The sequence below is a fragment of the Heterocephalus glaber genome, unplaced genomic scaffold (assembly GCF_053883595.1).
Source record: "Heterocephalus glaber isolate CG9 unplaced genomic scaffold, H.glaber_assembly_v1.0 deba00001456, whole genome shotgun sequence".
Classification (NCBI taxonomy): Eukaryota; Metazoa; Chordata; class Mammalia; order Rodentia; family Bathyergidae; genus Heterocephalus; species Heterocephalus glaber.
Genome location: NW_028258304.1, coordinates 1,815,100 through 1,839,781, shown reverse-complemented (window position 1 = coordinate 1,839,781; position 24,682 = coordinate 1,815,100). Strand labels below are relative to the sequence as shown.

At 43.1% G+C, this 24,682-nt stretch overlaps 2 protein-coding genes across 2 annotated transcripts in view; both read left to right on the top strand.

Annotated features, from left to right (window-relative positions):
- Positions 1-4,017, top strand: part of Atp6v1b1 (ATPase H+ transporting V1 subunit B1) — a 33,670-nt gene extending 29,653 nt beyond the window's left edge. Inside the window, exons 9-14 of the mRNA XM_004849899.4 lie at positions 254-377; positions 600-750; positions 979-1,061; positions 1,821-1,925; positions 2,069-2,198; positions 2,288-4,017. Coding sequence (XP_004849956.1) covers positions 254-377; positions 600-750; positions 979-1,061; positions 1,821-1,925; positions 2,069-2,198; positions 2,288-2,451 — 757 coding nt within the window. The 3' untranslated portion in view covers positions 2,452-4,017. The remainder of the gene's footprint in view (positions 1-253; positions 378-599; positions 751-978; positions 1,062-1,820; positions 1,926-2,068; positions 2,199-2,287) is intronic.
- A 13,293-nt stretch (positions 4,018-17,310) lies between these two features.
- Ankrd53 (ankyrin repeat domain 53) lies at positions 17,311-24,679 on the top strand. Its single transcript, XM_087215916.1, has 6 exons — positions 17,311-17,340; positions 17,706-17,953; positions 18,070-18,190; positions 20,162-20,325; positions 20,766-20,886; positions 23,236-24,679. The coding sequence occupies exons 1-6, from the start codon at positions 17,311-17,313 to the stop codon at positions 23,923-23,925; spliced, it is 1,374 nt and encodes a 457-aa protein (XP_087072042.1). The 3' UTR covers positions 23,926-24,679.
- Positions 24,680-24,682: the final 3 nt, after the last annotated feature.

The window sequence follows — 24,682 nt, the reverse complement described above, 5'->3', positions numbered from 1 at the left end:
CCCTCCCACCCAACTTCCCTTCTGGTCTCAGCCTCTGTCTCCTGCCATCCTCCTCTCCAGCAAGAGAGGGGGCTGTCGGACTTGCTGCCAGGAACCAGGCCCTGACCTGGGGACTGAGGCAGGGGCTCATCTCACCCATTCCCCCACCATAAGCACATAAGCTTCCTAGTTCATCTTGCACTCAGCTCTGGGGCTATGTGGGGTGCAGGTCTGGGGGTCCAGGCTCTGAACACCAGCCATGCCTCTCTTCTAGGATTGAGCGGATAATCACCCCGCGCCTGGCACTGACCACTGCAGAGTTCCTTGCCTACCAATGTGAGAAGCATGTGCTGGTCATACTGACAGACATGAGCTCCTATGCAGAGGCCTTGCGGGAGGTGAGCTAGCTGGCCAGGCGAGTCAAGTTCTTTCCTGCCTCCCTCAAGGCTTGAGTTTCCAGGAGTACCCTTGAAAATAGAGGGAAGCTCGTCCATTCAGGCCTGCCCTGGGGTTCAGTCACAACCCAGCTATTCCTCTTCTGTCCTCCAACCTCATTCTTCACCCTCCTGAATGTCATCATCTCAGTCCCTTTCTTACCTCAGTACCCATGGGTATTGCAGGTCTCAGCTGCCAGAGAGGAAGTGCCTGGGCGCCGAGGCTTCCCGGGATACATGTATACAGACCTGGCCACCATCTACGAGCGGGCAGGCCGCGTGGAGGGCCGGGGAGGATCCATCACACAGATCCCCATCCTCACCATGCCCAATGATGGTAGCCTTCCCCAAAGTCCCCGGCCCTGAGAATCCCCGTCTCACTTTCTTACCCAGAAACTTAAAGATCCTGTGCTGCTTTGCAAAGATGTGCAGTAGTTCTAGTCCTCCATCAGGATAAACGCTGTCCTTTCCTTCACCTGCCCGCACCCCATCACTCTCTTGAGGAGACTAGAACCCAATGGCCCTGAGACCTGGCCCCCATCCACACTGAGACATTTTCCTGCAGATATCACCCACCCCATCCCAGACTTGACGGGCTTCATCACTGAGGGACAGATCTACGTGGACAGACAGCTATATAACAGACAGGTACTACTCCCTCTCTCTGCCATCTGTTCTCACCTCCAAAGACAGAATGACCCCCCTGTACCTGAATGAGGAGCAGCCAGCTGAGGCTCACCCTAAACAAGAGACACAACCTGGGAAGACTATGTGGTTCCGAGTCTGGGTAGAGCCCAACCCACGTGGCTGTGGGAATCTGAACAAATAATCCCATCTCTCTGAGCCTGGGTAGGATTCCTCTTCCATAAGATGGAAATAATATGGCACCAGTGCATTGTGGGGGATAAAATAAGTTGACATATAGGAAGTATCTGGAAGATAATAGATACCAAATACTAATTCTCTTTCCTTTCCAGTTATTTGCTTTGGTAAGCAGAAAAGAAGGGGTAATTAACACAGATTGTGAATAATGTGCCAAGGTGTCAGAAAATGTGTCTGTCCTGTCCAGAGGTTAATAGCTATACCCATGACTTTTTCTTCTTTTCATGTTGTTTCTTTGCAGCTCCTGTTAAGATTCAACCTGATTTTTTTGTCCAAATAGTCAAGCGTTTTGAAGGAGTCAACCTTTTATTAACCACGTCGAGTCATCTCCTCACGCCCAATAACCTGTCTAGGGACACACGTGCAGACACTTGCCCCAGAATTTCTGGGAGATGGGGTGGGGGGACAGCTGCTTTCTCTGTAAGATGAATGAGGACAGCTCTCCTGAGAACCACAGAGGAGGAGAAGGGCAGTGCAGGCAGGAAAGAAAGCTTGGACTCTACTCTGCTACTCTCCACCCCCTAGGTTTACCCCCCTATCAATGTGCTCCCTTCCCTGTCCCGACTGATGAAGTCCGCCATTGGGGAGGGCATGACCAGAAAGGACCACGGAGATGTCTCCAACCAGCTGGTAAGGGGGAGAGGGGCAGGGGCTGGTGGCTTTTCTAGATTCAGAAGCCGGAGGTTTGAGCCCCAGTCTGGACCACAAGCTTTTCTCCTGGAAAAACTCCTTGCCAAACCGTGGTGACGACAATGCCTCTGCCCCTCTCGCAGTACGCCTGCTACGCCATCGGGAAGGACGTGCAGGCCATGAAGGCCGTGGTGGGGGAGGAGGCGCTCACCTCGGAGGACCTGCTTTACCTGGAATTCCTGCAAAAGTTCGAGAAGAACTTCATTAACCAGGGTGAGGCGCTTCGCGGGCGCGGAGGCAGTAACCTTTTCCCCCTCTTCCTGCCCCATATCCGGAGCCTTAACACTCCCGCTCTGTCCCAGGCCCCTACGAGAACCGCTCGGTGTTCGAGTCTCTGGACCTGGGCTGGAAGCTGCTGCGAATCTTCCCCAAGGAGATGCTGAAGCGCATCCCTCAGAGCGTACTCGATGAGTTCTACTCCCGCGAGGGGGCGCCGCAGGACTCCGCGTCCTACACGGCGCTCTAGGCCAGCGCATCCTATAGTCCCTGCCCTCTGTGCCCACCACTACCCAGCCCTCCTCCGCCACCATCTCCCCATCACCCCTCCACCCCGAAGTCACCGCTTCTGCGCCCACCTTCAGCCCCTGCAGACTGTGAGGGTTCACACGCTCCATCTGTCTTCCTCCACTCGCAGCACTGGGACAGAAGAGAGGTTCTTAAACCAGTGACCCATGACTTAGTCAGACAAGAGTATCTGTATATGTATTTTAAATGGCATTTTGTATGTTTCTGTGGCTCTGGGGATCCAACCCAGGGCCTCCTGAATGCTAAGCAGGCTACCACTGGGATGCACCCCAGTCGTATGTTTTTATTTAAAAATCTCTCCAAATAAGAATAACTCAGATGAATTTATTTTAGGTGAAAACAAGATTGGTATTTAAAAGAAAAAAAAAAAGATAATTGTTGAAGGTGTAGGTGATAGATACATGAAGTTCATTAAACTATTTTTCCCCCCTAAAAACATATATTCGAAAGGCTGGGGCCGGAGGATCGAAAGTTTAATGCCAGCCTGGACACTTAACAAGATCCTGTCTCAAAAAATAAAAATAAATAAACGAATAAAAAGGGCTGGAGATACAACTCACCACTTCCTGGGGTTCAATCTCCAGTACTATAAAAGGAAAACAAGCTAACAAAAAAATGCACTAATGCCTCAACAGGTGATAATAGAATTCCTCTTAGGAAGATATTTATCTTTCTAAAGAAATAGCTTGCTAAATTTCCTGGGTAGAACTTGAGCTCAGGGGCCATGGAAGAGAAAATCATAGCCACAAATGATTTTTTACTTTAAACAGCTCTGTCTGAGAGATACTGGGTGGTAATTTGGTTTGCTGCAGACACAGAGGGAGTTAGGGAGATAGCCTGAGGGACAGGATAGACGGGGGTGCAGAAGGCTGAGGAAAGATCCCAAATGAAGAAATGGGTGAGAAGCATTCCAAAACTCAGGATGCCTAAGCTCCTTTGAAAGCTGCCTGCTCTTCTGTGATGTTATCCCTTCTTTTGTCTCTCTGCCCCTACAAAGAAGTCATGAGCCTACGAAGAATTCATGAATGCTTCTTAAAAGTGAAAGTGTAGGTGGGGAACATGGGACTTTAGCCAAGAAATGAGTTTCATTTCTAAGTCATTGTGTCCTAGAACCTTGTCAGAATTCTTGGATCAAGGACTGGCACCAAAGGAGGCCCGAAGATACAAGTCCCATTCCCAAGACAATTCATAGCCATCTGGAGGAAAGCTTTGACTGTGCACAGGGCATAGAGTTGTTTTTGTTCAATAATAGTTTTATTGAGATTTATTGATTCACACTGTAAAATTTACCTATTTGTAACTGTATGATTTAATAGTTTTTAGTATATTCACGAAGTTGAGTGACCATGACCACAATCAATTTTAGAACATTTTTATTACCCCTAAAAGAAATCCTGTACCTCCAGCCGATCCATTCCTTTCCTATCCCTAAGCAACCATGAATCTACTTTGTATCTCTATGGATTTGCCTATTCTGGACATTTCATATAAATGGAATCATACAATATATGGGCTTTTGTGGCTGGCTTATTTCACTTAGCAAACATTTTGAAGGTTCCCTCATGTTGTAGAATGTATCAGTACCTCATTTCTTTTAATTGCCAAGTAGTAATCCACAGCATGGATGTACCATGTTTTGCTAAACCATCAGTTAATGAACATGTAAGTTGTTTCTATTTTTTACCTACTTTGGATAATGCTGCTATGAACATTCATGTACACATTTTTATGTGGATCTGTCTGTTCATTTCTCCTGGCTATTACCTAGGAATAGAATTGCTGAATTAGATAGTAACTCAGTTTATCTTCTGAAGGAACTGCCAAACTGTTTGTGAAAATGGCTGAATCATTTTAATTCCTATCAGCAATGTGTGAGGGTTCCAACTTCACATCCTCAACAGCCCTTGTAGTTATTTTATATTAGTGTGTATGAAATGGTGTGTCATTGTGCTTTTGATTTTCATTTCCCTATCAAGTAATGAAGCTGACCACCTTTCTTTGTGCTTATTAGCTATTTATAACTACTCTAGGGAAATACCTATTCAGACCTTTTGCCAATTTTAATTGTTAGTTGTCTTTTCATTATTGAGTCGTAAGATTTATACATATATTCTAGACACAAGTCCTTTACCAATGATTCATAAATATTTTTTTTCTCATCTCTGTGTCATTTTTTCACATTCCTGATGGAGTCCTTTGAAGCACAAAAGCTTTAAATTTTAATTTTGTCAGGTTTATTTTTCTTTGTTTCTTTTGGTGTCACATCTACGAACTCATTGCATAATTCAACATTGTTATGTTTTGTATCTAAATGTCTCCCCAAAGCCTGTACATTCATAGGTGGAGCTTTGAGGAGGTGATTGGATCGTGGAAGCATGATATCCATCACTGGATTAGTCCACCGATGAGTTTATAGCTAAATCTGATGTTGGGAGGGGAAGCCTGGTCTGAGGAGGTGGGTGTCTGGGAGCATGGCCTGGAAGGGTTTATCTCCCTCTCTCCTCCTTTGATATCTCTCTCCTCCCTCTCTCTCTCTTTCTCTCTCCCCCCTTCCCCCTCCATCTCTCTCTCTCTCTCTCTTTCTGATGCCCTGTCATAAGCTGTCTCTCCTCTGCCATATCTTTTGCCATCCCAACCTATCTTGGAGCCAGCTGACTATGGGCTGAAACTTCTACAAACTGTGAGCCAAAATAAGTCTCTCATCCTTTAACTTGTGGGTGTTGGGTATTTTGTCCCAGGAACAACAACAAAAAAAGTAACTAAGACAAACATCATAAGGATTTATGCTTCATTTCTTCTAAATATTTTACAGTTTTTGTTGTTATGTTTGCCTTTCAGCCTTTTGAGTTTTGTATATTGTGCAAGGTGGGGGCCCAACTTCATTCGACTCATTTATCAGAAATACTATTCTTTCCAGTTGTGAGTTGTCTCAGAAAAAAATTAGTTGACCTTGGCCTGGAGATTTAGCTCACTGGTGCCACCGCCTACTAAGAAAGCACAAGGTCCCGAGTTCCATCCCCCCCCCATACAAAAAAAAATTAGTTGACCATTAATATTGTGAGGGTTTATTTCTAGAAATGTATATCTCCTTATGCCAGTACCACACGTTCTTAGTTACTGTAGCTTTATAGTGCTTTGGTCAGGAAATTAGAGTTTTCCTACTTTTTTCAGATAGTTTTGGCTCAAATATCCTTGGGAATTTTAATTTTTTCAAAGAAGCCAGTTCAAGTTATGATGGAGATTACATTAAATGTGTACATTGATTTGTGTAGTATTGTTATCTTAACAATACTATTTTCTCATCCATGGATGTAAAATATCATTCTGCTTATTTAGGTCTTCTTTCATTTCTTTCAACTAAGTTTTATAATTTTCAGAAAGTTAAATTTTGTACTTCTAAATTTAAGTACTGTACTAAATCTATTATTTCTTTGATGACATTGTAAATGGAATTATTTTCTTAATTTCATTTTCAGACTGCTTGTTGGTAGTATATAGAAATGTAATTTATTTTTATATATTGTTCTTATACTCTGTAATCTGGTGGGCTTATTTATTAGTTCTAATAGATTTTTTTATAGATTCCTTAGAAATTTCACTACATAATACCATGCCATCGATAGAGATAGTTTTACTTCTTTCAAATCTGGATGCCTGTTTGTTTTCATTTTCTTGCCTGATTTCCCTGGCTAGAACCTCCAATGCAGTACAGTTTTGAATAGAGGTGGCAAGAATGGAGATATGTGCTTTTCTTGTTCCTAATCTTAAGAAGAAATCATTCAGTTTTTTACTATGAGTCTGATGTCAGCTCTAGAGTTTTCATAGGTTTTTATCAAGTTGAAGTTCATTCTAATCTAATTTTGTTTTGTACTTTATCATGAGGAAGTTGAAATTTTGTCAAATGCTCTTTTTTATCTATTGAGATGACATGGGCTTTTTGTCTTTCATTCTATTAATATAACATACAATATTGATTTTCAGATGTTAAACAAAACTTGCATTCTTGGAATAAATTGTATTTGCCATAGTGTACAGCCTTTCACATGTGTTTGATTTGCTAGTGTTTTGTTGAAAATGTTTGCATCTACATTTGCGAGAGATGTTGCTCTATAAATCATTTGTTGTTGTTGTTGTTGTTAAATTCTTTTATTGGTACATTGTAGGTATACAACACAATTACATTTCTCATTGGGAATTGTACCTCTACATAATGCACCTTGGTTCTTATTTTTTCCCCATTCCTAGCCCTCCCTTCACCCCCTGCAGCCTTCCCTATTTGCAAAGACTTCATTTCCATTTTTTCCATTTCTCATCATTTTTCCTTTCCCTTCTTTCCTTTCCCCTGCCCCTCCCACTACCCCTACCCCTTTGGACCTTTTCTTCCTATTTTGCGTTATCGATTATTCATTCTAATCATTGGTACATTTTAGGTATACAATATAATGACACTCATCATTGGAAATTTGCACCTTTACATAGTCTCTCTTGGTTCTTATTTTTCACCCTTGCCCAGCCCTCCCTTCAACCCCTCCATTCCTCCCTATTTACAAAGATTTTGTTCCTATTTTTCCATTTTCTCATATTAATCCCATTCCCTTCTATCCTTTCCCCTAGCCCTCCCACTTCCTTCCCCTTTGCCCCTTTCCTTCCTATTTCACATGACCTATTATACATTTAGTCTTTATCTACACTTTCAGTTTCTCAAACCAGAGAAACTATTCGGTATTTATTCATGTGTGTCCTATTTATTTCACTTAAGAGTATCAGCTCAATGTGCATCCACTTAGCTATAAATGTCTCTAATTTCTCATTTTTTATGGCCAAGTAGTACTCCATTTTATTAAAAAACCACATTTTCTTTATCCAGTCTCCAGTTGATGGGCATTTGGGCTGTTTCCAAGTTTTAGCTATCACAAACTGTGCTGCTATGAACATGGGTGCCCATATATCACTGTGGTATGATTCTTTTAATTCTTTAGGGAAGATCCCCAGCAGGGGAATAGTGGGGTCAAATGGGACTTCCAGTCCTAGTTCTTTGGGGTATCTCCATACTGATCTCCACAGTGCTTGCACCAGTCTACACTCCCACCAGCAGTGGAGCAGGGTTCCTCTTTCCCCACAGCCCCACCAGAATTTGTTATTGGTTGATTTCATGATAGCAGCCATTCTTTCTGGGGTGAGGTGGAATCTCAGCATTGTTTTCATTTGCATCTCTCGAATGACCAGTGATGTTGAACATCTTTTCATATATTTATTTGCTATTTCTACTTCTTTGTTTGAGAAATGTCTGTTCATTTCAGATGCCCATTTTCGGATTGGGTCTTTAAATTTGGGAGGTCTGATATACATCATTTTTTCTTATGATGTCTTTGTCTGGATTTACTGTCAGGGTAATGCTAGTCTCATAGAATTGTTTATTTTTTGGTTTTTGGAAGTGTTTGCAAATTCTTTGTTTTAAATCTTTTAAATTTTTTTCTATTTTTATTAGTGCATGATTGCAGTGCATAATGATTACATTCATCATGGGGGTTGGAACATGTACGTAACACATCTTAATACTTCTGTGTCCCCTTCCCTCTCTCCCACCTCCATCCATCTCTTGGTTCCCTTTCCATTTGCAAAAGATCTATCTCTTGTTTCTTATTATCTATTTTCTATTTTGCTCTTTAAACTATTTATATTCGGGCCGGGGATTTAGCTCAATGGTTCCAGTGCCTGCCTCAAAAGTGCAAGGTCCCGAGTTCGATCCCCAGTACCAAAAATAAATAAATAAATAATAAATTTTTACATTGGGCTAAGAAAAACCTCAAGGTGCATCTATTTTCCTGCAAATGATTCAAATGTATCCTTCTTTAAGGTAGAGTAATATTCTATAGTGTATAAATACCACATTTTCCTTATCCATTCATACATTGGACATATAGGCCACTTTCAAGATTTAGCTATTATCAAATGGCCTGCCATAATATAGGTATGCATATATCACTATAATATGATGTCTTTAACTCTTTCAGGAAGATACCTAGAAGGGGAATAGCTGGGTTGAATGGAATTTCTAGTTTTAGTTTTTTGAGGAATCCCCATACGGATTTCCATAGTGGTTGTACTAGCTTACATTCCCATCAACAGTGTAGAAGCGTTCCTTTGTTCCCACAGCCTTGCCAGCATTGGTTATTATTTGATTTCTTGATAATAGCTATTCTTTCTGGAGTAAGATGGAATCTCAGTGTTATTTTAATTTGCATTCCTCTAATGGCCAGAGACATTGAACATTTTTTTCATATATTTACTGTCCATTTGTACTTTTGAGAAGTGTCTATTCATTTCACTCACCCATTTTTGTTTGGATCTTTTATTTAAGGGAGGGTCTAATTTTTTTAGTTCTTTTTTTTTTTTTTTTTTTTGGTACCAGGGATCAAACTTGGGTTTAGTTCTTTATATATTCTAGATATTAGTCCTCTGTCAGAGAAGTAGCTGACAAAAATGTTTTCCCATTCTGTAGGCTGTCTCTTCACTCTGTTGGTTGTTTCCTTTACTATACAGAAGCTTTTTAATTTGATATAATCTAATTTGTTGATTCTTGATGTTATTTCTTGTGCAACTGGAGTTCTATTCAACTTGTGCAACTGGAGTCCTACTTCTATGTCTTCAAGAGTTTTACCCATTTTATCATCTAGCAGATTGTATTTCTATTTTTATATTTAGATCTTTAATCCATTTTTACTTTATTTTAGTACACAATGAGAGATATAAGTCTAGATTCAATATTCTGCATGTGTACAGTCAGTTTTCCCAGCACCATTTGTTAGGCTGTCTTTCCTCCAGTGTACTTTTTGGTCCCTTTGTCAGAGATCAGATGACAGAATGCGCCTGGGGTTGTTTCTGTATCCTCTATTCTGTTCTATTTATCCCCATGTCTGGTTTTGTGCCAAAAACATGCTAGTTTTTATCACTGTAGCTTTGTAATGTAACTTAAAATCTGGGATTGTGATGCCTCCTTTCTTCTTGTTGCCTAGGATTGCTTTTGCTAATCTGGTCTCTTATGGTTCCAAATGAATTTTAGAAGTATTTTTTCTAGTTCTGTGAAAAATGCTGTTGGTATTTTGATTAGGATTGCATTAAATCTATATATCATTTTTGGTAGTATAGCCATTTTGACAATATTGGTTCTGCTTATCCAGGAACAGGGGATATCTTTCCATTTTCTGATATTCTTTTCAATCTCCTTTTTTGAAGTACTATGGTATTTATTTATTTATTTATTTATTTATTTATTTTGGTACTGGGGATCGAACTCATGTCCTTGAGCTTGCAGGGCAGGTGGCGGCACCACTGAGCTAAATCCCTGGTCCAGTACTATGGTTTTTAATATAGACGTCTTTCACTTCCTTGGTTAGGTTAATTTCTAGATATTTAATTTTTCTTGATGCTATCGTTATGTAATATTGTTTTCTTAATTTTCCTCTCTGTGGGTTCATTATCGGTACACAGGAACGCTATTGATTTTTGTGTGTTGATTTTATATCTTACTGCCTTGCTGACTTTATTAATTCTAAGAATCTTTCGGTAAAATTTTTGGGGGTTTTAATTTAAAGGATCATGTAATAAGGATAGTTTAACTTCTCCCTTTCCTATATTATCCCTTTTACTTCTTTCTCTTGCCTGGTTGATCTGGCTAATGTTTTGAGTACTATGTTGAACGAGATAGTGATAGTGGACGTCTTTGTCTTATTCCTGATTTTATTTATTTATTTGGTACCGGGGATCGAACTCGGGTCCTTGAGCTTGCAAGCAGCAGGGGGCGAAACCACTGAGCTAAATCATCGGCCGTTATTCCTGATTTTAAAGGAAAGGCTTTCAGTTTTTCCCCATTTAATATGATGTTGACAGTAGGTTTGTCACAAATGACTTTTACCAGGTTGAGATAAAGTTCTTCTATACCTATTTTCTTCAATGCTTTTATCAGGAATAGATGTTGGATTTTGTCAAAAGCTTTTTCTGTGTCTATTGAGATGATCATGATTTTTGTCCTTGCTTCTGTTTATGTGATGTACTACATTTGTTGATTTACATATATTGAATCACCCTTACGTCCCTTGAATGAAGCCTACTTGGTCGAGATATGTGATCTTTATAACAGTTTTTTGCATTCTCTTTGACAGTATCTTGTTAAGGATTTTTGCATCTATGTTCATTAACAAGCTTGGTTTCTAATTTTCTTTTTTAGTTGAGTCTATGTCTGGTTTTGGAATCAGGGTAACGCTAGTTTCCAGGAATGAGTTTGGCAGTACTTCTTCCTTTTCAGTTTCGTTAAAGAGTTTGAGAATTATTGATCTTAGGTCTTCCCTGAAGTTGTTATAGAATTTGGCAGTGAATATCAAGTCCTGGGATTTTCTTAAATGCCAGATTTTTTATTACTGCCTCAATTTCATGGCTTGTTACTGGATTATTCAGGGTTTTTATATCTTCTTGGTGCATTTTTGGTAAGTCATATGTATCTAGGAATCCATCAATTTCTTCTGGATTCTCCAATTTATTGGCATGCAGATTTTTGAAATAGTTACTGATCTGAATTTCAACGGGTATCCATTGTGATTTTACTTTTTAAAATTTCTAATTGCCTTGATCTAAGTATTTGGTAAGACTGACTAAGGGTTTATCAATTTTTGTTTATTCTTTTGAAGAACAAGCTCTCCAACTCATTGATTCTTTGTATTTTTTTAGTCTCAATTTAATTAATTTCTACTCTGATCTTTATAATTTACTAGCTTGTACTAGCTTCAGATTTGGATTGTTCTTGTTTTTCTAGGACTTTGAGGTGCATCATTAGGTTATTTTTTAGACTCTCTGTTTTTCTGATGTGGACATTCAGTTAAAAATTTTCCTTGTAGACTGCTTTCATTGTGTCCATAGATTCTGGTATGTTGTACTGGCATTATTGTTTGAGTCTAAGAACTATCTAATTTCTTATTTGATTTCTTCTGTGATTCATTACTTATTCAGGAGTATATTGAGGCCAGGCATGGTGGCATGTGCCTGTAAGCTCAGCACTTGGGAGGCTGAAAAAGGAAGATTGCCATGAGTTTGAGGCCATCCTGGGCTACATAGTGAGTTCAAGGACTGTCTGAACTACATAGTGAGACCGTAGCTCAAAACAAAACAAAACAAAATCCAAAATACATTGTTTAATCTCCTGTGTTTGCATAAATTCTGTTGTTTCTTTTACCATTGATTTCTAGTTTCATTGCACTATCATCTGATAATAAGCATTGGATAATTTTGATTCTTTTGTATTATTTAAGTATGCTTTATGGGCTAGTCTATAGTCTGTAGGCTATTTTGGAGAAAGTTTTATGTACTCCTGAAAATGATGTTTATTCTGTTGTTGTTAGGTGGAACACTGTAGGTATCTATTGAGTCCATTTGTATAATTAATTCTTTAAAGATTTGGTCTGGGCTTTTCTTGTAGGTTGTCATTGTTGTTGTTACTACCACTACTGGTACTACTTCTAATTTAATTTCTTTAGCTGTTAAAAGTCTATTCAGATTTTCTATTTCTTCCCAAGTAGCACCCCCATTTTCATTCCTCGTCTTAGTAAATTTTAGTAAATCCCACTTTCTTTTTCAGTCTAGCTAAAGTTTTTTTAAGCTAAAGATTTGACAGTTTTGTTGATATTTTTAAAAAGCCAACTTTTGGTTTGTTGATTTTCTTTAGTGTCTTCATTCACCCAGAAGCATTTTCTAATTTCTCTTGTGATATTCTTGGGCTCATTTATTGTTTAGGATCATGTTGTTTATTTTATATATATATTTATAAATTTCCCATTTCTTTCTCTTATTAGCTTCTAATTTTATTTCACTGTAGTCAGAGAAAATTCTTTGTATGATTTTAATTATTTTAATTTTATTGAGTCTTGTTTTATGGTCCAACATATTTGTTTTGCAAAATACAGTATTTCATGTGTGCTAAAGAAGAATGTGTATTGTTGGATATTGATTTTTATCCAATCTTATTGAATGTTTAGTGATATGAATATACAGCTACTACTTTTATTTTTTGTTTGTGATATATATTTTTATTTTGTATTTCTCTTTTAATATTTTCTTTTCCATTAATAAATATTTTCTAGTGTAACATTTTAATTCCTTTAATATTTTCACTTTTTGCATTCTTTTTAGTGATCACCATATGGTTTACCATATTCATTTTAGCTTGTCAGAATCTATTTTAGATTTATACTAATTTAATTTCAGTGAGATACATTATTCTTATATTTTCTTATATTTTGTTCATTTTGTTTTTGTTTTGTGAGGATTCAGATTTTCACAAGGGCTGCTTAGATCTAGCCTGAAGAACCTTCATTAGTGATTCATATAAGGCCAGGTTTCTGGTAACAAATTCTCTGAGTTTTTGGTTTATCAGGCAATCTATTTTCCCATCATTTTTGAATGATGGTTTTGTTGGACATAAAATTCTTGGCCAACAGATTCTCTTTATTGCCATTTGGCCTCCATTGTTTCTGATGAGCAACAAGCTTTTAATCTTATTGGCATTCCCTTCTCTGTGAAGTTATTTTTCTCTTATGCTTTCAAACTTTTCTCTTTGTCTTTCTACATTTTTAACACAATATGTCTAAGTATGGATATATTTGTGTTTATCTTACTTGGAATTTGTTCAGCTCTTAAAATGCATACTTTTTAATCAAACTTATGAAGTTTATAGTCATTGCTTCTTCAAGTACTTTTCCTGCTCCTCTCTTTCCACCCATCCTCCAGCATTCCCACTGAGTGAGTGTTGGTGTGCCGCATGCTTTCCCATAAATAGTTTTACAGGCTCTGTTCTGTTTTCATCACTCAGTTGCCCTTCTGTTCTTTGGATTGCCTAATCTCTATTGTCTATCTTCAAGTTTGCTGATTCTTTATTCTGCAACTTCAAATCTTTGTTGAGCCTTTGTAGAGAAGTTGTTATACTTTTCAATTCCAGAATTTCTTTTAAAAATAATTTCTTTATTAATATTCTGTATTCGATGAGACATTGTCATCACACTGTCTTTTACTTTTAAGCATGCTTCCCTTTAGTTCTTTGACTATAGCTGCTTTGAAGTCTTGGTCTGTTAAGTCTTTTCAGTCTGATATCTGGGACATTACACAGCCAGTTTCTCATGTTTGATTTTTTGTTTCCTGCATATGGATTATAGTTTCCTGTTTCTTTGCATACTTTAGAATTTTCATTGAAAACTACATTTAAGTATTATATGTTAGCAACTCTAGATTCTGATTTCTCTGCCTCTCTGGGGTTTTTGTTGTTGTCGCTTATTATTTACTTGTTTAGTGACTTAGGTCCTACATCCCTGTAGGACTATTGTAGGGATGTATTTCCTCCCTCAATATGAAGCCTCTGATATGACTGCTTATAAGGTACAGCCTTGGGCATGAACACAGTCACTCTGGGATGGCACTGGTTTAAGCAGGATCCTCTTTGACTCTCACTTTCCCTCATCTCTCTGTCAGACTTTCTGCCTCTGCTGGCTATAATAACCAAATTTTAGCCTCCGCTGATTGTCAACTTATTGCTCTCTTTTTTTTTTTTTTTTTTTTTTTTTTTTTTTTTTTTGGTACCAGGGATAGAACTCAGGACCTTGCACTTGCGAGGCAGGTGCGGTGCCACTGAGCTAAATCTCTGGCCCAATTGCTCTATTTTCTGAGGCCTTGGGGGATAAACTGCCCCATAGACTGATCCCTTTGCAGGGGTCATTTTTGGCAGTTTTTGAGGTTTGTTCTGATCCCAGGAGGGCTCTTCTAAGCTGTCTTTCTCTGCTTTTCTCTGGTAAACTAGCTGGCCTACAGTTTAGTTTGTTTTTAATTGCCTACCAAAATCTCCATTGTGTTTGGAGCACCATTATGCTGAGATTTTCCCACACTGATAAAGTCATTTTCTTTGGTGTAGATCTTTGGACTTCTTATGGATTGACTGGGCATGATGTCTGCCCTGCTGTGAACCTGTGGGCTCACTTCTCTTGGTGACACCCTGCTTTATGAGCATGGTTCTGGGCAGGAAAAGCAACCTCTGGTCGTCTGAATTTGCCTCCTCCAAACCTGGAATCTCTGCCCTATGAGCAAGCTGGGGCAAAGGTGATGAGGGCCCCCCTATTCTCAGCATGTCAAGGCTTGGAAGGAGCATATGCCCTATTAGTGGGACAGAGATGGAGAAAGGGTTTGTTGAATCTTTAGGCCCACAAGAAATTCAACCTTTACAACTTGGAGTTGTGATGGGGAGGGAGAGGTAAGCTGGTATCTTCCTTTTCCAGTGAATTATCATCTCTCATAGGAGCTAAGGAGTGAGGGAACCCCATTTTCTTGGCCATACTCTTCCATACGGGAGCTTCAATCATTGCTCTGATATGAGGAGAGGGGAGGGACTGAATGGGTCATGGCTCAAATGCCACAAATTCTCACTTATTGAGATTTAGTAGATTTTCCTGAATGTTTCTTCACTTTTTTGTATGTCTTAGGACAATATCCAGAGACTTTGAAGAGTTGGCTTTTAAAATAATTTTGAACAATTATTGTTGTTTCCTGAGGATTTGGTCTACAGAGCTCCTCATGTTCCTCATTCCAGAAATGGAGGTTGTGCATAGATTTCAGATGAACTTATTCTAGATCTCAAGGGTCCAGAAGACATTAGAATTACATTCTGGGTCCCTCTTGGGACCATTTGGATTAACATGATACTCAGATAATAGTCTGATTAAAGAACTTCCTGGATCTAAGCACCTCATGATAACTGCCCTTCTGGAGACACCAAGTGGAGGGGAGAAGATACCAGCCTAGCCAGGACTCTCCTGACCCTTTGGAATTGCTCCAAAGCCAAAGAAAATAACTTGGACTTGAAATGTTCATCAAGGATATGAGGGAGAACAGATAGGGAATGAGCTCAAACACGGGAAATGTGATTTAAGGAATATGACTTGATCTCTAGTGTTTCTGTCACTTCTCCACCCCCACAAAGTAATGAACAACCCAGAAAACTGTGTTCCTCCCAATCTGACCCCAAGAGGTTACCTTCTCTCCTCCATCTGTAGGACCTTCTTTTAAATTTCCTTCCCAGATGGGAGTGTCCACCCTAAGACAGCATAATCTTCCCTCTGTCCTCCACAACTACAACTAGATAGCAAGGGCACTGGCCTGAAAGTTCTGTTTCCCACCCATCACCACCACAGCTGGAATGCAGACCTACCACTAAAGGACCTGTGACCATCCTTGGGCACATGAGAAACACCTGGGGAATTTTAATAAAACCCTAATGTCTGGGCCCCAAACCAGTTCAATTAATCTGAATCTGTTGGTTTAAGTTCCATGTACTGATCTTTTTTCCCCTAGGTGGTTCTAATGTACAGCCAGAGCTGCAAAACACTGGCGTAGAAACTGAAAGGTACCTGACATAAAGACAATGAGGGTGAGCTTGAAGAGATCTTGAGATGCTCCCATTGTCATCGTTAGTCTCCTAATACCTCAAAAGCAATAGTAGTCCACAAAAGTCTACCAGGCAACTGAAAATTCTCACACTTTCTCCCTGCAAAGGATCATCACTTTATTTTAATTTGGAGCCAGTTGCTAAGGCCCCACCTGAAGCAGAAAGCCAGCATGACTTGCTAGATTTGAAGGTGCTTGGCAGAATTGCTGGGTCCTGATAGCTGGGGTTAGTGGGCAAGTGGATCTCAGAGGAGGTTTCCTTAGAAAGGGGTTGAAGGTACTTCTGGGTAGAGAACCTGTACTTTTGTCCCTCTCTGTAGGTCACTGTGATATTAGGGAATCCTGTCTCCTCCTCCAGTTTTCCCAAGCAAAACACCTAGAATGTTGGGGTACAGTGGGGAGAAGATGATAGAAATAGGCAGTAAGGTCAAATATGACTGGAGTTGGCCCTGTAGTCTCAGAAACCTGCTGATAAGCTTCAGGTCATTCCTCTTAGTGAGATCGTGGATGGTAGTAAGATAAACAACAGTTATTGCTTGGTTACTTGATATAGTAAAAAGTCAAAAGGCAAACTGAGGAAAATATTGACATCAAATATAAAGGACCGCTATGCTAATAAGTTTTACAGATCAATAAGAAAAACTAAGATGCTCAAAGAACAATGTGAATAAGCAGATAATTCCCAGAAGAGGAAAACACTGATAGTTAAATGTTTAACCCAGCTGGGCATGGTGGAGGCACACTCCTTCGATTCCAGACCTCCAGACTGCTAAGACAGGAGGATCACAAGTTGCAGCACAGCCTGAGCAACTTAGCAACTTAGTGAGCTCCTGACTCTGAATTTTAAAGGGGTGGGGAAGTAGCTCAGCTCAAAGGCCCTGGGTTCAATCTCCACTACTGAAAAAAAAAATTAAACTTTGCTAATCAAAGAGCTACATTAGAACACCATTTCCACTATCAAGTTAGCAAGCAATTATTTAAAATCATAATACCCACTTCTACGATGGTTTGGATGTTGCTTTAAATAATAGCAAATGTGTAGATGGTGCGTCTCGTCTAACACCATCTCATTCCCTGCACCCCTTCACTTCCTTCGAAGTAGGTGCTGATTCCCATTTTCCCTGAGGCAGAAAGTAATGCACAGAAGTCAATTAACTGTCCCAAAGCCACAGTGCTGACTTGCGGTGATGCACCAGCACCTACTTTACAGCAGCCCAAAGGGAAAGTGAATATAAAACCTCTCTGGAGATCATATGGACAACTTGAAAATACTCATTCCCTTTCACGTGGTCATTTTACTTCCAGAAATCCATCCTCAACAACTAGCATGGAGCTGTTTCGCTTTCCGCAGCAGCAGGTGAGCATATGCATTATGAGGCTGGGCTGTGGGTACGTCACAATGTGCGGTTAGTGCACAATCCGGCTAGCTTATAATGTGTCGCTAAGTGAAAAGATGCACCTATGTGTATACGGTGTGTGTGGGAGGGGTGAGACGGTGATTTTTAATTTCCACACTGTATTTCTGTTTTCTACTCATATAATCAGGACAGACTCTAAGTGAGGTGCTGAGTTTCCAGGGCAGTCGTGCCGGCAGCTGGGGCAGGGGTGTCGGCTCTGAGCTGGCCCCGGGGTGGTGGCGGGCAGGGGTCCTGGGGGGCCCGGGTTCTGTCCTTCCAGCAAGCGTGGCGTCGGGACCTTTGCGGCCCAGGAGGGGCCAGGTAGGTTCCTGACGCCCTGGCGGCGCAGCCAGCGGCAAAGACGACGCCCCGAGGGGAGCGACAGGTGGCGCTCCCCGCCCCATCCAGCCGCGGACTCCCTCGGCCTCCGTGCTCGGCCTCTGCCAGGGCGCGGACAAGGACCCTGGACCCGGGAGGGGAAGAATGGAGAGGAGTGCAGCCTGGCTCCGGGCAGCGGGCGGAGAAAGTGTTCCTGAAGGTCACCCCAAGTGACCTAGAGAGCACGCGGTCCAGGTGGGTGGGAGAAGGGGGCCCGGCTGCGAGGGATTGGGGGCACTGCCGCCTCGAACGCCGGGGGCAGGGGCCAGCGCTCGCCTGCTCACTCCCGCCCCGCCCCGCGCGGACTCCAGCGCCTCCATCTCTGAGTCGTCCAGGAACCACTCCCAGCTGTTTGCGGCCGCGGTGGGCAACGTGGAATGGCTGCGATTCTGTCTGAATCGGGACCGCAGGGAGATCCAAAGCGACTGCAAGGTAAGGCCTTGGAATGCGGGCAGGAGCTAAGTCAATCATCTGACCCCCAACCCCCAACCCAGTGGTCACCTTTCGAAGGTCTGACTGGGGTTTCCAGAGAGGTCCTTCTGTGTGAATAGTCCTGACTCACCTTCCCCAGGCCATCTTGGGGCTGGGAGGCAGGGTGAGCTGAAGAGCACACACCAGGAGTAGGAAGGGATATAAGTGCCCTGGGCACAGGCAAGAAGGGTAGGGTAACACCAACGAATGGCTATATTGACTAGGTGGTAGTCCTTGGGACCCAGTGCTGTTCCACCTTCTGCCCCACTCTGAATGCTGCAGGGGTTCACTGCCATCCACTTCGTAGCCCAGCGGGGCAAGTTCACATGCATGAAGGTCTTAATAGAGGAGTATAAGGTTCCCGTGGACCTGCCCACCTACAGTAGCCAGACCCCCTTGCATCTTGTCATGCACAAGGACAACAAGACCACAGCTGTCCCCTGCATTCTCTACTTGCTCAAGAAGGGGGCCTCCATCAACAGTTGAGTCCAGCCTACTTTTAGAAAGAGGCCTGGAGCCTAGGCAGACATGAACTCTGCTCTCAAGCAGGCAGAAAGATGCAGGACTGGCAGAGGAGCATTTGGGGACTGGAAGTGGGGGTGGGATTATGTCCCACATAAAGCAGGGAGTGAGCTTACATGTGTAGTGTGCAAGAAATTAGGCTCTGGAAGAGGACAGACCCAATTCACATCCTGGCTTTGCCACTCATTATAAAGCTGTTTGTTTGTTTTGTTTTGTCTTGTTTTTCAGTACCAGGGATTGAACTCAGGACGTTGCACTTGCGAGGCAGGCAGCGGCACCACTGAGCTAAATCCCCAGCCCATGGCTTTGCCACTTGTTAGGAGACAATGGAACCTTAGACAAGTCACCCAGCCTCTAAGCCTCGGTGATCTGGTTTCCAAACTCATGTGGACATTGGAATCCCCTGGGGGCTTCCAAAATACCAATGCCTGTGTTCCATTTTGAAGGTTGTGATTTAATGGATCTATAGCATGGCCTGGGCTTTGGAAGTTGCAAAAGATCCCTGGGTGTTTGCAAACAAGTTTGGGAGGATGACACTACCTATCACGTGGTACTACTGTGATAACTGAGAAAATGTATGACATATAAGAAACTTTCAAAATATTTATTGAGCATGTGCTACTAAGCACTGTTCCAGAATCAGAGTACAGCAGCAAATACACAGATATATTCCTTCCCCTCATAAAGCTAACATTCTAGTGCAGGAATAGGCAATAAATTAGTAAACTAATAAGTGAACAAATTCTGACAAATCATGGGAAGTGGTTAGAAAGGAAATAAACAGGGTGATGAGGTGGGAGCAAAAAGGCAGGAGAAGGATCTGTTTTGGAAAATAGGCAATCATCTCTAAGGAAATATTTAAATTGCAACTTGGAGACTAAGGGAGCCAGCCATGCAAAGAGCCAGGGAGATGTGTTCCAGGCAGAGGGGCATTATATCAAAGGGCATGTTTGGGAAGGAGAGTGGCAAAGTCAGAGGAGGTCAAGGAAGAGGCAGGGTCCAGATCTTTGGACCTTGTGGGCCATGGCAAGTCATGAGGAAGGGGCCAGTTTAAGAATAGATGAGGGGGCCAGGGCTGAGGATTTAGTTCAGTGGTTCCACTGCCTCCCTTGCAAGTGCAAGGTCCCGAGTTCGATCCCTGGTACCAAAAAAAAAGAATACATGAGGTTAGGTTAGTGGCTTCTGAACCAACCCAGCTCTCCTTCCAGCAGTTTTTACTTGTCACATACCTCCTACAGTCAGATTTTTCTCATAGGAATTTGAGGTCCAGAGAAGGCCAGAGAGATGGCCAGGGTCATCCAGTGAACAGGTGGCAGAGTGGGGTCTGGAAGCTGGTTTGTCCACCTATCTGATGAGTAAATGCTCTTGTCCTTCCTTTCTGCCCTCTTCCCTCCTGGTGGGGTCCTACAGTCGGACAGGCAACGGCTTCAACCCTTGCACCTGGCAGCCCCAGAAGGCCTGCTGGGCTGCATGAAGACCCTGGTACAGAGTGGTGCCAATGTCCATGCCCAAAATGCCACAGGCTGCAAGCCCATCGACTTCTGCAAAATATGGAAGCACCGTGCCTGTGCCCGGTGAGGATGTGAGCACCACCTGCAGCCTGCCACCCCTCCGCCTTTCCCAGCCCCTCTCTCACCCCTTCCCCGGGGTCCTCACCCAAGGCTGGGTCTGGGTAACCAGCTGACAAAGGGACAAGCCTGCTGAGGAGGACCCCTGCCCAGGACATTACTGGCAGGGCTTTTGCCAGGTCTTGCTCCTTTAGGTTGAACACTGTCCTCCTTTTCCCTGGGGCCCCTGGCTCCTCAGCAGGAGGACAGTGCCCAGGCCATCACATTCCTCTTTCCCCTCAAAGGAAGTAGTTAGCCAAAGAACCCCGACAATGGGGATGGGCCATCTTGCTCATTCCTCCTCCAGCAGCACCTCCCATCCCATCCAGGCCCTCAGGTTCACCAGTCTTCCCAGCCCACATGGAAGCTCAGCCTCTGTAGGATGATACACCCCTCCTTGGTGTCAGGTTCTTGAAAGATGCCATGTGGAAACAGGACAAGAAGGATTTTGCTTGTGAGATGAGGAAACTGAAGCGCCTCAAGGACCAGCTGACACTCATGGAGCATAACTACCTGCTTGAGTATCAAGTAAGGGGGAGTGGGCAGAGCAGGCGCCATCTACTATTCAGACTTGTGAGCAGAGGAGGAACCCACGGTTGTGAGAAGGGTAGCTAGAAGCACTCAAACCCAGGAAGAACCTCCCACTCCCCAGTACTCTGCTAAAATTCCTCCCTTATGAGCCACTTTAGGTCACAAGTATTGTCCTATGGCAGAAAGCAAACATAACAAATCAAAAAGTAATCACGAGCCAGGTGTACTACCTTGCTTCCTGATGATAATCTCTAATAAGGGCCAGGGATTTAGCTCAGTGGTTCTGCCACCTGCCTCAAAAGCACAAGGACCTGAATTCGATCCCCAGTACCAAAAAAAAAAAGGACAGAGAATCTCTAATAAAACCAGGCCCCTTTTATCACTGGGATTCACATTAAAGTTTAAAAAGGCGCAAGGCTGGGCTGCCTATAACCCCAGGACTCTGGGGAGCTGAGGCAGAAGAATTGCAAGTTGGAGCCCAGCCTGGGTAATTTTGTGACTTAGTGAGACCTTGTCTCAAAATTAAAAACAAAATGAAGCTGGGGATTTAGCTCAGTGGTTTCTCCATCTGCCTCATAAGCGCAAAGTCCCGAGTTCGATCCCCGGTACCAAAAAAAGGGAAAACAAAAATGAAATAAAAGGGGCTGGGGATGTAGCTCAGTGTGAAGGTTCTGGATTTAATCTGCAATACTATGGGATAAAAAGAAGATTCATCCTCCTTCCCAGTGGATACTTAGCCCTCACTAGGTACTTGCCAGACAAGCAGGGTGCGGTCCCCACTCCTGTTGCTTAGAGTCTAGTAAGGAAGCAGGTTACATTCCTGTGGGAGTCTAGGTGGTGCCGGAAGGGAGGCTTAGGAGGAGTCTTTGAAGATGGGCAGCAGTTGGCCATATGAAGAGGTAGGGAAAGGCTGACCAGGCAGAGGGAATAGCTGTGAGGAAAGGCACAGGAGCATACAGGAACATGATATACACAGAGAACAGATGGCAACCAAATGTGAGTTGGAGATTAACAAATCAGAGATTTGGCAGGGGTCCAGGTCAATGAAGTACTCTGGGAGAGAGGGGATTTTAAACAGGTATAATTACACAGGATGCAAAAAACAGAAAGCCCAGAAAAATGCTGGGAATTATAAGCGGATCCCAAAATGGGGACGGCTTCAGGGTCCTACTACTATTCCACTACTCCAGCTCCCTATGCCAGCTGCATTTCTCTCCTTACATTCCTCATTGTCTGTGTCACCCAGCCCCCATGGCCACACAAAAGCCCAGAGGAAGCAGAGCCAATCTGTTTCCTGCAGTCCTTTCCCTTCCCTTGCAGTTCTCCACTCAGGGAATCTCTTGTTGGCCTCAATCATGTGTCCATTCTTTCTCCAATGACCAGAAGTAAAGGAAAGCCATTTGCTCATTTGTCTTAGGTGTGGGGCAAGGTTGATGGAATTAGGATTGGCTTAGCCTGATCAGAGCCACCCTGAAGCTAGGTCAATCTCCAAAGCATCTGATTGCTTAGCAACAGTCTGGGGGTAAGACACTGAGATAAACAGGGTAAGAAGGTTCTGGGACAGGAGGAAGGTTCAATTCCAGTGGAGGCAAGGACAGAGTTCAGCAGTCACTGCCTCCCAGCCAGTTGACTGTATCCTCCTCTATATGACTAGGGGAGTCATATAGTATATAGTCATATAGTATATATATAATCATATAGTATATAGTAAGGGACCACTGCTTCCAAGAAACCTGTCCAGATTAGCTCTACCCAATTCTAGCCCTTCCAAACCCTTCTACTTTGTCTTTCCAGGGTTTTACTTCTCATTTGCTTGTTACCCCATTAAACCAGAGACTCTTGTATGGAAGGATATATCAGACTGGGGCTTCCTCTCGGGGAGGGAACTTTTTCCCCCATAAGATGTGTTTTCCTTGTGGTGGAGATTGTGTCTCCTTGCTCCAGCTGGAGGCTCCCCTAGGTCAGAGGCTGTATTTTTTTTTTTTTTTTTTTTTTGTACCAGGGATTGAACTCAGGACCTTGCGCTTCGGGGCAGGCTTGGCGCCACTGAGCTAAATCCCTGGCTGAAGAGGCTGTATTTTCCCCCATCAGGGGGAGGCTCCCCTATAGAAAAGGCTTTGTCTCCCCATCAGTCCAGGAGCTTCCTTAAGGCAAGAATTGTCTTCTCCATCAGAACAAGGGCTCCTATTAAGGTAGGTGTTCCTCTTGTCAAATTTAGGTGTCCCTGTAGCAAGGGCAGTGTCTTACCAGTTAGGCCTGAGGTTTCCAAGGACTACAGCCGCAAAGCCTCATTCCACATATACATAGGAGCAGGTCTCCACCACAGTTGTGTGTCTTTTGTTGCAGAAAGAACACCAACTTCTGAGAGAGGCTGATTTCAGGAAGTGGCTCCATCGAAAGCTGCTTCAATCACCGGTCTCCAACCCTAAGCAAGAGCCTGGTGCCCCAACTTGCCCCATTGTTCTCTCTGAGACCCCAGGATCCCAGATTTCCAAGAGCTTCTACCGCTTCGTGGAGGCCCGCCTGAAAAGCATGCCTCAGCCAAGGGTGCCACCCAAGCCAGTCTACACCCAGCCTAAAATCAGTCAGCCCAAGTTGTGGAATCTTAGCAATAACCCTACCAGATCCCAGCCCCTCAGCATCAGCTGCCCACAGGACAGCCGTCTAGGTGTTCATTCAGACCCCTGCCAGGAGCACGACTTCTGCGGCTTCGTGGAGGTGACCCGGAACCCACATGGTAGTGCACAACTGCGCACGGTGGATAGTCACTGGGTGGCACCTGTACCCCAGCTCCCTTTTGAGGTGATGGTCTGCATGCTGCACCCTGGGGTGCGGCCACACAGGATGAAGGTGCCCCAGGGGTTTTATGTCAAGAGCATACTGGATGTACCCCAGAGGCGGCACTTGAGCCAGGACACCTTCTGGACTGACACTATGGCCATGAACCTGCATGAGACATTTGATGAAGCCTTCCTGGCGACCATGCGAGCTCATCAAGGGCTCGCTGCCTTGCCCTCCTCTCCAGCCGCCTTATAAAGGTATTTGGGTAGCGCCTATTCCGGAGGCTGCCCAGTGAAGGCTGAAGTGTGTTGATTCGTGCTGTGGAGAAAAGGGGGAGGTTTGCCTATGGGCTTCCCGCTCCCAAGCTCCAGGACAGGATCTATCTGCCCCACCAAAGCCCAGACCCCAGGCCTCCCTTTTCTCTGCAAAATATCTTGGCTCCCCTAAGAATCCAACAGGGAAGAGCTTCAAGGTTGAGAATGGGTGCCATCACTATTCTAGGCCCTAACAATGTAAAAGTAACACTGTTTCCCCACTGCCTCCTCACTTCTACCCCACCCATCCAAGAAGAAAGGACCCCTGGACATTCTGCCTCTTGTTCAAATTAAGTTCTTTTCTGCTGTAGGCTCTAAGCCTCCCCCGACCCTTTCTGGTACTGGAGACTGAATCCAGGGCCTTTATATGGATCTAGATCCCCAGCCTCTTTTGTTTTTATGTTTGGGGGCTTTTGAGACAAGATCTCACTAAGTAGCTAAACTGCCCAAGCTGGACTCCAATTCAGGATTCTCCTGCCTCACCCTCCCAGAGTGCTGGGATTAATGTGTACACCATAATGCCCAGCTTCCTCGGTATTCATCTGCAGATCCAGACTGGGTGGAGGAAAGCTATTATGTCACCCTCGCAAGCAATTCCCTGCTACTGTGGACCACCACTTCTTACTCCCAGCTGCTACTGAAGTTTCCACAAGGAAGCACAGGCAGCACATCTGGGGAGAGGGAAGATCTGCAGTTTT